The 16,758-nt window shown below is 42.4% G+C and overlaps 1 protein-coding gene across 1 annotated transcript in view; it reads right to left on the bottom strand.

Moving 5' to 3' along the window:
* RAB11FIP2 (RAB11 family interacting protein 2) overlaps positions 1–16,758 on the bottom strand; it is a 72,796-nt gene that overhangs the window by 7,682 nt on the left and 48,356 nt on the right. Inside the window, exons 2-4 of the mRNA XM_077455451.1 lie at positions 12,176–12,597; positions 10,241–10,685; positions 6,994–7,075 (exon numbers count right to left, since the gene is read on the bottom strand). Coding sequence (XP_077311577.1) covers positions 6,994–7,075; positions 10,241–10,685; positions 12,176–12,597 — 949 coding nt within the window. The remainder of the gene's footprint in view (positions 1–6,993; positions 7,076–10,240; positions 10,686–12,175; positions 12,598–16,758) is intronic.

The raw sequence follows: 16,758 nt of genomic DNA on the forward strand, positions 1-16,758 counted from the left end.
AGTTTCCAGACATTATGCCTAGTACACACAATGAGAAAAGCAGATAAAAAATACCACTTTCGGAGCGATCGTCCGATAATCTGATCATTAATACACAGCTTTCGAGAGCTGATCATGACAGTTCATGCGAAAATATCCGAAGGGACAAACAGGAAAAAACCTTTCTTGCACGATAACAGAATAAACTATTTTCGTGTAATTAGTATGGTATTTTTATGAAAAAAATTGTGTGACCAAGACTACGCATGCTCGGAAGTGAAAGAATACACCACAATACAATATACGTATTACATCAATTCCAAATTTGTATTCTGTCATACAAGAATTTTCGTAACTTTAGGAACCTATTGGTTTTCAATATGAGACTAGCATGCAAAAAAAACAAAAAAACGGAAGATCATTCTTCCGATATTCTTATCGCGTGTGCGAGGCTTTTTTTTCATAGCTTAATTGCACAAGTTAAAGTTAGAATCTGAATGGTTAGCATGCACAGCTGCACCATATTCTGTGTGCTCCAGTTGTAACAAATTACAATGGGACATAGAAGTGTCTTACATCAACTCAGGTGTCATGGGACCAGTTTGTGGGGCCATCATCCTTTGGGTCAGCGCACCAAGATGTGACCTACATAAAGCCAGGGTCCTGGGACCTAGGTGTGCTTTACATCATCCTAGGCACATGAAGCAAACATGTTTTCTCATCTTCCCAGGGGTTATGGGACCATGGTGATACTTTTATCATATTTTCTAGGGTCCCAGGACCAAAGTGTACCCTTCATCATTCTTGAGCTCATGGTACCAAGATCTACATTAACCCAGGAATCCTGGGACCATGGTGTACCCTATATCATCTTAGGTCCTTGGGACAAAAATGTGTACTTCATCATTCCAGGAGTTATAGGACCAAGGTGTTCCCTTTATCACTGGAATCAAAGAACCAGGATGTGACCTCCATCATCCCGGGGGTCATGGAATCAAGATGTGTATTGCATCATCCCAGGGGCCTGAGGACCAAGATGTGCTCTCCATCATCTCAGGCTCATAGGAGAAAGATGTGTGCTCCATCATCCATGGGACCAAGCTCTTCCCTTTATCATCCCTGGAGTTATAGGATTAAGATATGTCCATCATCTCAGGGGTCATGGGGCCAAGTTATGTTTGTTTACCAACCCTGATGTCAGGAGGATCGTGTTTTTAACTGGAGTGTTAGCGTGGGCACATGTTTCTTCGTGCAGAATCTTGGCTGGCCACACATCTCTGCTTGACTATCATTTTGATCCCCTGGCTTCGTTATGTTACATGTGACTAATCTAGAAGATAATGCACACTCATAAGGAGCTCTGGTTCCATTTGTGGCATATTTGCTCCAGACCATTTACTGACTGACTGAAAGCAGTAAAGTCAGAGCAAGAAAGCCAGACAAGTAGCATTTTCAGATGGTGGTAACAGTGACAATACACAAGGTTCTCTTATTAAAGGTTTCCTGTCACTCTAGGTGATAACAGTAGAGAGAGGGTGTTTTAACCCACCAGACTCTACATATGAGGCATATGTTAGTTCTGGCCCTTTACCCTGTGTGTACCTTGTGTGCAGTTCTGCGACATTTGTTTAATGAACACAGCAGCAAAAGACTCTGTTAGATTTCTGCATGGTACTATCCTGTAAAGACAGCTGTCGCATGTAAGGCGGACTTTAACATAGACAGTTTTCCTTGAAGACATTCTGAAAAATGAGGTCCAGTAATAAAAGATATTTCTTATCCCAGAGGATTTCAGCAAATCCTATTATTTGTTAGAAAAAATGATGTTGTTAATAGTGGAGGTGGAGGGGATAGAGGTGAAGTCAGTCTTTTTACATGAGAAATGAAGAATTCGAGTCACATTCTCCTTATAGATAACACAGTTCTCTCCCCCTCACTTCCTACTCTCCCATTCTGCAACACATCATTAAAATCTGCAGGTGTGTTCCCTTTCCATGGCAGAAAGAGCCAATTAGAACTGATTATTCACACTGATACTTTGGCGCAAGGACACAATTATCAACCTAATTGCTCCCTACCATCCATTTTGATGGGAGAGTGTAAGCTCAGCACCACAATATACTATCATATGGGGGACGCTTACTACCACACTGGAAGAATGTACCCCAGAGTCAAGGTCTGTAACGGTCACATCACAGCGAGAGGGTTAAATGTGCTATATAACTATCACATTATATCATACATAACTGCCTGTAGGAATCTGCCTTCCATATCGCCATCTATCTGGATGAGTTGGATCTCAGTGGCCCACAAGCAGCTTCCCGTAGCAATAGGATCTGGCATGAATGACCCAGAACCAACTTCCCATACTGACATAATTTGATTTGTCAGTAGCCCAGCTAATGACTTGGATATAATAATCTGTTTAAAATAGGCTCATACTGGTAATCCTCCTATACGTTTCCTTATCTCAATAATAAGGTATCTGTGAAAACTGCTTGTGCTCAAGTTGTACAAAGAGGGATTCCACCTCACAGGTGCATACACATATATCTAAACTCCCACTGATTACCAGACACATCATTATAAATTTAAATAGAGAGCACAGAACTATCAACGGAGAGATGAAGACAAGCTGTGACATCACCCAAGCTGCAGCACTCCCCCTTGCTGCCCTCCACCAGCTGCTAATTAGGTCTGAATGTAATCAAGCACCACATGGAGAGGGGCTTGTGATTGCGGCGTGAAGAGGAGCTGGTGATAGTGTGGAGAGATACTGGTGATGGCAGTATGGAGAAAGGCCAGCGATGGCAATGTAAAGCAGCTGCAGTGTGGAAGAGATGATGGCAGCATCTAGTGCCAAGTGATGGGAATGTGGAGGGAAGGGTCAGTGAGAAGAGGGGCAAGTGATGACAGTGTGGATATGAGCAGCTGATAACAGTGTAGAGAGAGGCTGGTAATGGCGGTGTGTAGAGGGATCGGTGATATTTGTGTAGAGAGTGGCAGGTAATGATGTAAAGAGGGGTTGGTGATGGTGATGGCAGAATTGAGAGGGGCCAATGCTGACAATGTAGAGTTTGATGGGGATGGCAGTGTAGAGAAGGGTTAGTGAGAAGAGGGGCCAGTGATCACAGTGTGGAAAGGGGACAGTGATGGCAGGGTAGATAGGAGCAGCTGATAAAAGTGTGGAGAGAGGCTAGTAATAGTGTTGTGTAGAGGGACCAGTGACATCTGTGTGGAGAATGGCAGGTAATGGTATGAAGAGGGGTTGGTGATGGTGTAGGGTCGTACTGGTGATAGTAGAATTGAGAGGGGCCAGTGTTGGCAATATGGTATGGGATGAGGATGGCATGCTGGTAGTGTGGAGAGAGAGTGATGACTGGGGTGTGGAGATGGGCCAATTATGGCACTTTTGAGATGGGGTGGCGATGACAGTGTGGAGAGGGACAGGTCTTGACAGTGTGTTGGTTTTGTGGAGAAGGGCCCATCATGGTAATCTGGAGGGGGGTCAGAGATGGCAACCATGATCATGGTTGTGTAGAGAGGGGTTGAAGTTTTCCATGCGGAGGGGCGATGATGATAGCAGTGTTAAGAGGAGTAGGTGATGGAGATGTGGAGAAGGGATAATGATATCAGCATGGCTTCTGTCTCCTCAACACAACCATTTCATAAAATACAGTGCATCCGGAAAGTATTCACAGTGCTTCCCTTTTTCCACATTTTGTTATGTTACAGCCTTATTCCAAAGTGGATTAAATTCATTATTTTCCTCTAAATTCTACAAACAATACCCCATAATGACAACTTGAAAGAAGTTTGATGGAAATCTTTGCAATTTTATTAAACATAAAAAATGAAAACATTACATGAACATAAGTATTCACAGCCTTTGCCATGACACTCAAAATTGAGCTCAGGTGAATCCTGTTTCCCTTGCTCACCCTTGACATGTTTATACAACTTGATTAGAGTTCACATGTGCTCAATTCAGTTGATTGGAAATTGTCTATATAAGGTTCCACAGTTAAAAGTGGCATGTCAGAGCAAAAAGTCCAAGGAATTTTCTATAGACCTCTGAGACAGGATTGTTTCGAGGCACAGATCTGGGGAAGGGTACAGAAAAATGTCTACAGCATTGAAGGTCCCAATGAGCACAGTGGCCTCCATCTTCCATAAATGGAAGAAGTTTGGAACCACCAGGATTCTCCCTAGAGTGGGCTGCCTGGTCAAACTGAGCGATTGGGGGAGAAGGGCCTTAGTCAGGAAGGTGATCAAGAACCCCATGGTCACTCTGACAGAGCTCTAGCATTTCTCTGTGGAGAGAGGAGAACCTTCCAGAAGAACAACCAACTCTGCAGCACTCCACCATTCAGACCTGTATGGTAGAGTGGCCAGATGGAAGCCACTCCTCAGTAAAAGGCACATGACAGCCCGGCTGGAGTTTGCCAATAGGAATCTAAAGGGCTCTCAGACTGTGAGAAACAACATTCTCTAGTCTGATGAAACAAAGGGGGATATTTACAAAGCTAGAGAGTGCAAAATCTGATGCAGATCTGCATAGAAACCAATCAGCTTCCAGCTTTTATCATCAAAGCTTAATTGAACAAGCTGAAGTTAGAAGCTGATTGGCTACCATGCACAGCTGCACCAGATTCTGAGTGCACCAGAACTGAACTCTTTGGCTTGAATGGCAAGTGTCATGTCTGGAGGAAACCAGGCAACGATCATCACCTGGCCAATACCATTCCTACAGTGAAGCATGGTGGTGGCAGAATGATGCTGTAGGGATGTTTTTTGGCGGCAGGAACTGGGAGACTAGTCAGGATTGAAGGAGAGATGAATGCAGCAATGTACAGATACATCCTTGATAAAAACCTGCTCCAGAGTGCTCTGGAGCTCAGACTGGGGTGCAGGTTCATCAAGGAACCTAAGCACACAGCCAAGATAACAAATTAAGTGGCTACGGGACAACTTTGTGAATGTCCTTGAGTGGTCCAGCCAAAGCCAAGACTTGAACCCGATTAAACATCTTTGGAGAGATCTGAAAATAGCTGTGCACCCCATCCAACCTGATGGAGCTTGAGAGGGCCTGCAAAGAAGAATGGGAGAAACTGCCCAAAAATAGGTGTACCAAGCTTGTAGCATCATACTCAAAAACACTTGATGTTGTAATTTGTGCCATAGGTGCTTCAACAAAGTATTGAGCTGTGAGTAAAGGCTGTGAATACTTATGTACATTGCCTTGAAAAAGTATTCATACCCCTTAAAATGTTCCAAATTTTATTCACTTTACAACCAAAAACATAAATGTATTTTATTGGGATTTTATGTGATAGACCAACACAAAATAGCACATATATGTAAAGTGGAAGGGAAATTATAAAAGTTTTTTTTTTTACAAATACATTTCTAAAAAGTGTAGCGTGCATTTGTCCCCTTCACACTGATACCCTAACTAAAATCTAGTGGAACCAATTGCCTTCAGAAGTCACCTACTTAGTAAATAAAGTCAACCTGTGTGTAATTTACTCTCAGTATAAATACAGCTGTTCTGTGAAGCTCTCAGAGGTTTGTTAGAGAACCTTAGTGAACCAACAGTATCACGAAGGCCAAGGAACACACCAGACAGGTCAGGGATAGAGGTTAGAAGATGTGGAGACAATTAGCAGGGTTAGGTTATTAAAAAAATCCCAAGCTTTTAACATTTCTTGGAGCAATGTTCAATCCATCATCCGAAAATGGATAACGGTATGGCACAACTGCAAACATACCAAGACATGGCCGTCCACCTAAACTGACTGGCCGGGCAAGGAGCGCATTTATCAGGGAAGTAGCCAAGAGGCCCATGGTAACCCAGGAGGAGCTGCAGAGATCCACAGCTCAGATGGGAGAATCTGTCCATAGGACAACTATTAGTCATGCACTCCACAAGCCTGACCTTATGGAAGAGTGCTAAAAGAAAGCCATAAGAAGTCCTGTTTGCCGTCTGTGGGACACAGCAAACATGTGGAAGAAGGTGCTCTGGTCAGATGAGACCAGAATTGAGCATTTTGGCCTAAAACAAAACTCTGTGTGTCAGAAAACTAACACTGAACATCACTCTGAACACACCATCCCCACCATCAAACATGGTGGAGGCAGCATCATGTTGTGGGGATGCTTTGCTTCAGCAGGGACAGGGTGGCTGGTCAGAGTTGATGGGAAGATGGATGGAGCCAAAATACAGGGCAATCTTAGAAGAAAAATTGTTAAAAGTCTGCAAAAGACTTAAGACTGGGGCGGAGGTTCACCTTCCAGCAGGTCAACGACCCCAAACATGCAGCTAGAGCTACAATGGAATGGTTTAGATCAAAACATATTAATGTGAATGGCCCAGTCAAAGTCCAAACCTAAATCCAATTGAGAATCTGTGGCAAGAATTGCTGTTCACAGACGCTCTCCATCCAATCTGACAGAGCTTGTGCTATTTTGCAAAGAAGAATGGGTAAAAATGTCACTCTTTAGATGTGCAAAGCTGGTAGAGACATCCCTAAAAAGACTTGCAGCTGTAACTGCATCGAAAGGTGGTTCTACAAAGTATTGACTCAGGGGGGCTGAATACAAATGCACGCCACACTTTTAACATATTTATTTGTAAAAAACGTTGAAAATAATTTATCATTTCACCTTCCACTTCACAATTATGTGGCACTTTGTGTTGGTCTATCACATAAAATCCCAATAAAATACATTTACATTTTTGGTTGTAACATGACAAAATGTGGAAAAGTTCCAGGGGTATGAATACTTTTTCAAGGCACTGTACATGTGATTTTTTTCGTTTTTTATTTTTAATAAATTTGCAAATATTTTAAACAAACTTTTTTCACGTTGTCATTATGGGGTATTGTTTGTATAATCTTGAGGAAAATAATGAATTTATTCCATTTTGGAATAAGGCTGTAACATAAAATGTGGAAAAAGTGAAGTTCTGTGAATATTTTCCAGATGCACTGTATATAACAAAGTACTTACCAGTGATCCATGGAGGGGCAGGTACACATCCAGTCCTCTGCTACTTCCTACTTGTGCTGATGTAGAGAATTTTGAGTAGTTGCTGCAAGAAAATACAGTGTGGATTTACAAACGGTGATAGAGAATACAGTGCAGATGCAGACTCAGTGATGGAGAATACAGTGTAGATCCAGAGTTAGTGATGTACAGTGTATACTTAAAAAAAAAATAGTACTGTAGATCAGTTTATTCAACCTTTTTTTAGTCAAGGCACCCTTTAAAATTCTTAAGACACCCCATTCTAAACTGTAAAAAAATGAAACAAATAGTTTTACATAACGCAGCAACATCCACACATATAGGGCACCCAGCATTAAAGTGGTTGTAAACCCTTACAACCAACTTTGACCTACAGGTAAGCCTAGATTAAGGCTTACCTGTAGGTCCAAGAAATATCTCCTAAACCTACACGGTTTAGGAGATATTTTCCGAAAGACAGGCACCGCTGTCTACGCGCATGCGCCGACAGTGGCACGCACTGAGCACGCCGCTGTCAACGGTGATATGCCGCGAGTGGCGGCTCCCGTGTGCATGCGCGGGAGTGACGTCATTGCGGCTTCGCCGAATGACATCGGCGGAGCAGCGAGACCCACCGAGAAGATGGATGCTCCGGACTACAGGGGACAGCGGTTACTTCACTGGCGCCTGCGTCAGGTAAGTGACACATAATGGACTACTATGTGATGCATAGTAGTCCATTATGCTTTACCTTTGCAGGGAATCAAAGAGGAAGTAAACTCATTAGGGTTTACTTCCTCTTTAAAGGTGGTTTCTTCTTCTAAAGCAAACACACCTTTGCACACGTACTGATTGGTAATCCAGCATTTCTCTACTCTCTCAATTTATCCCCCTCAATCTAATATGGCCCCAGTGCTGATGGAGAGGGACAATCAAGGATGCTGTGCAGGTGCCCGAAGTCCTCCTTATAAACTAATGATGACGTTGTTAGGACGTTGGTGGAATGGTGCTCAATGAAAATGTGCCCGGGCACTCCGGTTGAAAAAGGCTGCTTTAAGTTGCGGTGGGAACGGGACCTGGAGATTTCTATTGACCCAGAAGTCTGGAACAAGGCCTGGTCCTCCGTGGCTACATGCTTCAACACGGCTACTCTGGAAGCTGCATACAAAGTTCTACATGTGGTACTGGGTCCCGGATAGCGAGCTCAAACCCATCCTATAGCAACCGATGCTTCAGAGGGTGTGGCCAACAGGGGGATGTAGTACACATCTAGTGGTCCTGTCCCCGCTTCACAGGGTGTTTGGTCTCCTACATTCCTTATTCTATATACCCATACAGAGGGAAGCCAAAACTGCCTTGTTGCGCTGCCCAATTCCGGAGCTTGTTCTCATACCAACAAAAACTGGCTTCGTATTTGTTTATAGCAGCTAAACAGGTAATAGCCAGAGCCCTCTGTTCCTTTTGCTGTGGGGAAGAGCACTTTAACCGACCTTATGATTAATGAGAAAATGTCAAGTATTCTAAATGATTCTCATTCTAAATTCCTCAAAGTATGGTCACCTTGGTGGTCCTATGCTTTTCCCACCTTGCATCCAAACAGCCTGGGTCTCTCCTAAGAACTAATTTGTTTCTTCCACCTCCTGCAGGACTTCTGCTCCTCCTCTCCCCTCCCTCCCTCTTTTCCCTATCTCGATCCTTATTTCTTTGTCCTTTTCCTTCTCTTTTTTGCAGCTCAGACCGTGCTTATGGCTACCCTTGGTCTCTTTTGCTCTAGGGTAACCCCGATTCCTTAGACTTATTTCTTGTTGGCAAGCGGCCACTGTTGCTAGATTCCAAAGTTTTTTTTGTACATCTCTACAGATTGTGCTCACCCGACCTGTGTCGGAGGTGTCCAATAGGCCAGCACAGGCATTACCCTCTGCTGTAAACCAGTGCACCTGCAACCTGGGACCCTATTAAATGGCCTTTAGGCCCTGGTGAGCTATATGGACCTTTGGTTTATCCCACTAGGTCACCCAGTGGACAGTTGATACTTATAAAAATCTTTTGATAGGACTTCCCTAGCCCACACCTTCCTGCTATGCTCATTATGCTGTACCCCTGCATGGGTGAATGTTTGTCAAGATGTTATGCTTATTACAATAAAAATTATTGTACCAGAAAAAGGCTGCTGTAGATCATACTTATGTAGAGTATTAGGTCATCACGAGTCACAGAAATTCAGGGAATGACAACATCTGTTGTGTGTACCATTGTGTAATATAAAATCTGTATTAAACATTGGAGTATTTGGTCCTTTCTTTGGTATTTGAGGATGAGTAGATCGTGTGCAATGACAGCTTTATGAGAGACCGGTATACCAGAGAAGGATAATAGAAGAGTGAACGATGATATTGTCTCACCCACAGTAACTGAAGAGCTGTGATTGTGTATACTGACAAGAGTGTACATACAGTATATAGTATCTGCACTGTAGCTATATTGGACTGTACATATATGGAATCTACATTGTAGATATACAGTATATTGAACTGTGCATATATAGTATCTGCAAGGTAAATGTGAAGAATTTGGGGGATAGATATACAGTATAGTATCTGCTCTGTAGATATATATTATTTGGGCTACAGACATAAACTATTTGCACTGTAGATATATTGGACTGTAAATATAAAGTATCTGCATGGTTGATATATTGAATTGTACATATATACGTATAGTATCGGCACTGTAGGTATATTAGGCTGTTCATATATTGTATAGCATCTGCACTGTGGGTACTGTATGTATTATTTGGGCTATAGATATATATATATATAGTATGCTAACATTGTCCTAGGTTGTCTTTGCATGCTAGAACAATACCCGCATCTACCCTATTACATTATTTGTATCATATTCGGGGTCCAGTTAGACCAACTTCCTTAATTACCTAAACTCCATCTCCCAGGGCCCGTCTAATTACCCATTCCCTGTCCCCAGCGACCTTGCTAATAACTTTTGTGGGTCCTCCATTGTGGATCTGACGACACATTCAAATTAAAGGCACTTTCTACATTCACACCTGTCGCCAGCTGCAAATTGAGAAATTTTCACATCAGCTGATTAGCTGCGTAGATCGCCTTGTCTCCTGCAATACACCATTACTGAAAAAAATTCTGATGTCTACTGTAGTGCTAGGCACAGCTATAGAAAAAGACTCCTCACTGGTTACAGTGCTATAGAAGAAGTGATAAGTTAGTATATTTACCGCTGCTCCGGAGGATGACTCCCCACCCGGAAAGGATTGGTGGACTCATAGCTGGGTGCCATTGTTTGAGAAACACCATCTGAGCCTCTGCTCTCCAGACCCCAATCAGAGATGTCTTGGCTGTGCCGTTCCGACCTTTTTGCATCTTTCTTCCCCGTTACTCTCTCTAACAGGCTCACTTTGTCTTTCTTCTTCCCGTCTTTCCTGCCCTCTGTTTTAGAATAAGTTCCTTTAGCTGTGCTGGAACTGTCCCAGGCTTCTGCACGCTCATCACCAGGAGCCCACTGCCTGGGGAGAGTAGCAAATTTCTGAGGAATAGCGCTGCTCATAACAGGCTCAGTGGTGGGGCGGTTGGTCCAATCAATTTTGGATTCAGTACTCTCTGGCTGGCTGTCTTTGGATGTGTCCACACTCATTGTTCTTCTGTGTGGTGACTTGAGGCCTCCTACAAGACAATAATAACTGGTGAGACCAGACAGTGGTGGCATCTTCCAAGAATGACTGTACTAAGAACTTGATTTACCAGATTAAACACCCAATCATGTACAGGAAAAGTTCCTATTTTTTTATTCTCCTGAATATGCCTGGGTGTTTTTTTCCCAATACATCAGTAGTCAATAAATCCAGCCCTAGGAACAAAGCAGAGTACAGGCAAGTGCGGTCAATACTAATACGAACTGTGTAAGAGACATACTGTACATACTGCATTTACCTGTATTAGTGTGTTGCATTTTAACAGTGACAGAGCTCCTCTATTAAATGTGCCTGCCACAGGAACTTCTCTTCATGGTTTGAGGGCCCAAGTTACACAGTTGTTAGGGTGTTAGAAGGGTAAACTGTCTGGAGTATACTGACCTGTCGGCTACTCCTTGTTCAGCTGCTTACACAAGAAGCTGTCAGGGTGGACATCACCTTAAACTTGTAAGGTGATTTTGTACCTACCTTGTATTCTCCATTGTTGCCTGCAGGTGGAGCTTTAGCCTTATTTTCACACGGTGTTCTCTCTCTCAGCAGCTCAGTTGTAAAACATCTGCTTTTTACAGACTTCAGTAGCTCAAGCTGAAATTTACATACACAAGTAAATATGTCCGAGCATTTACTGATCCCTTATTAGACAGCTCACTCTGAGGTTTTATTCAGACTAAATGAGTCTCACAGTCGGCAGCTACCGGTGTGCTGCTTCTAGAAACCTATATTGCCCTGCCCCCAAACCACTATAGTTTAAGTAGTGTCTTTCTATTGTTAAAGTCAGGTTAACTATATTCAGTGACAGGAATATTGCATGTATACATGAGCACTTAGTGAAAATGTTGTAAAACTTCAACCAAAATTGAAAACGAAACCTTGAGATACACACAGGGAGGTTATAATATCTGTTCATTGTCCAGTCTTTCATGTGGGTAAAGCCGAGTTCTACCAGTCTACTTCACTCCCTTCTGGGTCAATAATCTTGCTGACCTGGGAATCCCAGCCTGTTATGCAGAGTGGAAATTCTCAGACACACCCCTGCAAGCTCCTTGTTGCCTCCCATAGAAAGAAAGCACGACTTAAAATATATCAATAATAAGAAGTGTATTACAGCTAAAAATCACACTCAAGGTTACCTAAAAGTTAATGTGTTTGGTGATAAAGTAGAAGAAAGAGAGGAACTTGCACAGCAATGACTGCAGGAAGTAATCTACTGACCATCTGAGGTGATCTCTGAATTCTGGCTGTGGTGGGTTCCAGCGTTAAAGTGAGTGGACTTTCTACATTTAGAACAGGTTCAGTGTTTACTGGACTGCAGGATACCTCACTTAATTGTTTCACTTTTTGGCTGAATTTTCTTTTAACTTGCTGTTTATAAAATACCTACAGGCTTCACAGTCCTGCAGAGTGGCATGGCTAACGGTGACTAGGACAGCAATAAAGCAAACATAGACTGAATGGGCTTACCACTTTCTTCTGCAGAGCTGATGGAGTCTAACGGCTGTTTAACAGGCAGTCCACCAGAGCTGAGTCGGGCGGGAGGAGGACCGACTAAATCTGACATGGAATGAGCAGAAGATAGGCGCTGAGGCCCTAGAAGGAAAGGCTTCTTGGGTTTACTCTTGTGTGGTGAGACGTCAGTTCCTTCGCTGAAACGAGTACCATGAAGTTCACTTGTGCTGGGAATGATGGCAGAAGAGGTGTCTGATCCATCAGGCTTCCTTCCTTTCATCTTGTCTTTAAGACGAGCAAACGGAGAGCGAGTCTTATCCTTCATGGAGAGATCGAACATACTGGCTGTCATATTGTTCCTCATGAACTGGATGTTCACTTTCAGATCTCCTCTGTCTTTGTTCCTTTTTCCTTGCTTTGACTCCAGTTTATACCACCTACAAGATGCAGAAAGAAAGTTTAAGAAGTGTGGGATGGACCAGGCTCTTTACCTGTACATCCAGTACATTCATTCACCTGTACATTCAGGAATTCTACAAGGGCTCTGCTGTCCCATCACCTTTGTGTTCCACATGATTTTTTTGTGGACTTACAAACACTAGCTTATATACCAACAGAGACAATCCAATTTATAGTGAAAGGTGAGGACATCTCATGTTCAAGCTGTTTCCACACTCTTCCATTATACCAGGGAGGTCCACTAATTGCATATCCCTGCATTATACCTTCCTTGAGAGGCAAATTACACTTTTGCATTGCAGTAATGCGCACATAACTGCAATGCACACTATGCAGGTGAGCACACTGAAGAGCCATTCATTTTGTATAACATCCCAACACACTACGGCAACACAGCTTTGACTCTTAGGCGTTGCAGCATATCATAACCATGCGTTATGCATTGCATAGGAAGAAATGCTGTATATATGTTATTTGTCAACTTTTGTGTGACGGCAGTCCGTTCAAAATGAATGGGCTGCCTAATGCCACATCATACATGTGTGGCACATGCGTTAATGCAGTGCACAAAAGCGGCAAAGTGTGAATGGGCCCTTAAGCGACTCCAAGCAAAGATCACATAATAAGGCGCCCTTTTTTTTTTTTACCTGCCAAAAGATTTTTATTTCTGTCAATCCAGTCCTATAATTTACATAGCACAGCCAACCTGGTGACCTGACTTTTACTATATTTGCAATTAAAGCGGTATTAAGCCCAAACGCAAACATTTATTATAGTCCAGCTTACCATTCTTAGATGTGATGGCTGCATTAGATTTCTTTTTTAGGCTTTCTTTTCCTATATTTTCATCTGGTGATCTGGCCAGTAAGTCTTTTGTTTTTCAACAGAACAAGCTGTCCTGCAGATGTATCAATTAAGTGTTGAGACAAACCATTTACCACTGACAGTGGTTCTTACAGTGATCAACTCTTATGTAAACCCTCCATAGAGCAGCGGGCTTTCTCTGTGTCTGCTTTCCAGAACTGAGCGGGCACGAATGTGCTATCCACCAACTCTGCTCTGATCATCAGGGGATCAGCTCCCAGATCCTCTGCTGATCAGAACAGAATCCGCTACATGGGGCCCAACACCCTGATCACTATCTATCATTTCCTAATTGTTGGTGTTAGGACTTCTTGCCTTCATACCACAGGCCAGTTCGCCAATACCACTCCTGATTACAATCTTTACATACTAAATTGGGGTGTTAGAACTCCTTGCCTTCTTAACATGGGTCAGTTGACCGATAACACTCCTGATCACTATCTGTATATCCTAAATTTGTCAGGACTGCCTATCCCTGTACAATGGTTGGTTCCCCAGTAGCACTTCTGATCACTATTTGTACACCCTATGTTAGGGTGTCAGAAATGGCTGCCTCTAAACTACACATCAGTTCCCCAATAACACTTTTGATCACTATCTCTTTACCTCCATCTCACGGGTAAGCATGCTGATTGCACTCCTGTTCATTTTCAATACATCTAAGTTATGACTTTAGGAATGCCTGCTTCCACACTATGGGACTGTTCCCCAATAACTGACTACTAACTGTACATCTTAAATTAGGATGCCTCCATACCATGGACCAATTCCTTTATATCACTCTTGATCACTATCTGTATATCATAAATGTTGGTGTCAGGACTCCTTGTCTCCATAACATGGGTCACTTTTCCAAAAACATTTCTCATCACTATCTGCACATTATAAATAATGAAGTCAGTTTCCCGATAACACTCCCAATCTCTATCTGTATAGCCTAAATTATAGTGTCAGGATACCTTGTCTCGATACTATGAATCAGTTCCCCAAAAAACACTCCTGACCACTATCTGTATATCTTAAATTATAGTGTCAGGACTCCGTGCTTTCAAATCATGGGTCAGTTCCCCAATAACACTCCTGATCAGTATCTATATATCTACATTATGGCATCAGGACTGTCTGCCTCCATACCATGTGTCAGTTTCCCAATAACACTCCTGATTTCTACCTGTACATCATAAATTAGGGTGTCGGGATTCCTTGATATCCCTTCAAATCAATATCTGTATATCCTAAATTGTAATGTTTATCACAAAATCCCTGGTAAGTTCCTAAATAACACTTCTGATCACTATCTGTTTATTCTCAGTTAGGATGTCAGGACCCCTTGCCTTCATACCATAAGGTTATTCCCCTAAAATGCATTACAGTAACTGAATGTCCTAAATTTGGGTGTTAGGGCTTCTTGCAATATTCCACAGGAAGAATAAATGACACCATTGTAGGTTAGCATGACAGGTTCCTTTTGATATGGCAGCCTTGTTTGGATTGACAACCTGTCTTGCAGTTTAACCCTTTCATGACTAAGCCTATTTTTGACATTTGGTGTTTACAAGTTAAAATCCATATTTTTTGCTAGAAAATTACTTGGAACCCCCAAACATTATATATATATTTTTTAGCAGAGACTCTAGAGAATAAAACGGTGATTGTTGCAATATTTTATGTCACAGGGTATTTGCGCAGCAGTGTTTTCAACGCAAATTTTTGGGAGAAGGGACACTTGCATAAAAAAAAAAAAAAACAATAAAGTTAGCCCAATTTTTTTGCATAATGTGAAAGATAATGTTATGCTGAGTAAATAGATACCAAACATGTCACACTTTATAATTGCACGCACTCGTGGAATGACGACAAACTACGGTACCTAAAAATCTCAATAGGCAATGCTTTAAAAACAATTTCCGGTTACCAGGTTAGAGTTACAGAGGAGGTCTAGTGCTAGAATTATTGCTCTCGCTCTGACGATCGCGGCCATACCTCACATGTGTGATTTGAACACAGTTTACATATGCGGGCGCGACTTCTGCATGCGTTTTATTTGCTGCGTGAGCTCACGGGGACAGGGGGGCGCTTTACATTTTTTTTTTTCTTATTTATTTTAAAATGAATAAATTGTGTTGTTTTGTTTTAATAAAAAATTTTGATCACTTTTATTTCTGTCACAAGGAATGTAAACATCCCTTGTGACAGTAATAGGTGAAGACAGGTACTCTTTATGGAGGGATCGGGGATCTAAAAGACCCCCGATCCCTCCTTTACACTTCAAAGTATTCAGATCACCGTTTTCGGTGATTCTGAATACTGTATATATTTTTAAATCCGGCGCCATTGGCTACCATGTAAACCGGAAGTGATGTCATGACGTCGCTTCCGTGTTTACAATTAGGAGACTGTCATGAAGCCGCATACGGCTTCATTCCAGTCCCACCCTAGCCGCCAGAGGAATCGGATTGTTCATCGGTGCTCCCGATATCCTCCGGCATAACAGCCGAGCGGCTTTTAGCCACATCGGTTGTTATGGCTGGAAAGCCAATCCCCCGCTCTAAAAATCAGTACCGGGATGATGCCTGCAAGTGCGGGCATTATAAGCTGAGTACACACATCTGCGTACGCACGGCGGCAAGGGGTTAATTCACATCCAGGCCAACCCTGACCCAGGAGACTTTCTCTTTGTCTATTCAACTCCTTCCTGGGTGTGTGTCGGAGCAGCCCCTGGGATAGACTCCCTCTCTTTCTGCCTCTCTTCTTTACTTTTTATTTTATTTTCTGTTTCCCATTATTCCACGTTGAGTCTTGGCTTCTTTTGTGTAACCTTTCCTCTTACAGAACCCCACTGTCACCTAACCTACTTTGTGCCATAACCCTCGGACCAATAAAATCCATCATCTTACACAGTTTACTATTGTAACAAAAAGGACATTATGCAACGCTTCAGGCACATCTTCTCTCTGTATAACTTCTCTTGATTAATACAGGCATATAAGTTATTCAATATCTTTTGGTGAATGATGCAAAGCCCCTGCATGGCTGTGATGCTCTATCTATCCTGTTAAGTTCTCAGTCGCCCTGCAGCCATTTTAATTGTTTATGTCTGTGACTTACTGTTACAATAAAGTTTATTTTGGTACCAGAAGTGTACTCATGGCAGCTATAGCAATCATATATTAACAAAGCAATGGTATAAAAGAATAAATCTATCTTCATCTGAGGCGTTATAGGGGGAATGGGCGTATTTCTATATCAGGACCCCCCCCCCCCCCATGAGAAAT

The sequence above is a fragment of the Lithobates pipiens genome, unplaced genomic scaffold (assembly GCF_037356315.1).
Source record: "Lithobates pipiens isolate NorthernLeopardFrog02 unplaced genomic scaffold, aLitPip1_a1.2 Scaffold_25, whole genome shotgun sequence".
Classification (NCBI taxonomy): Eukaryota; Metazoa; Chordata; class Amphibia; order Anura; family Ranidae; genus Lithobates; species Lithobates pipiens.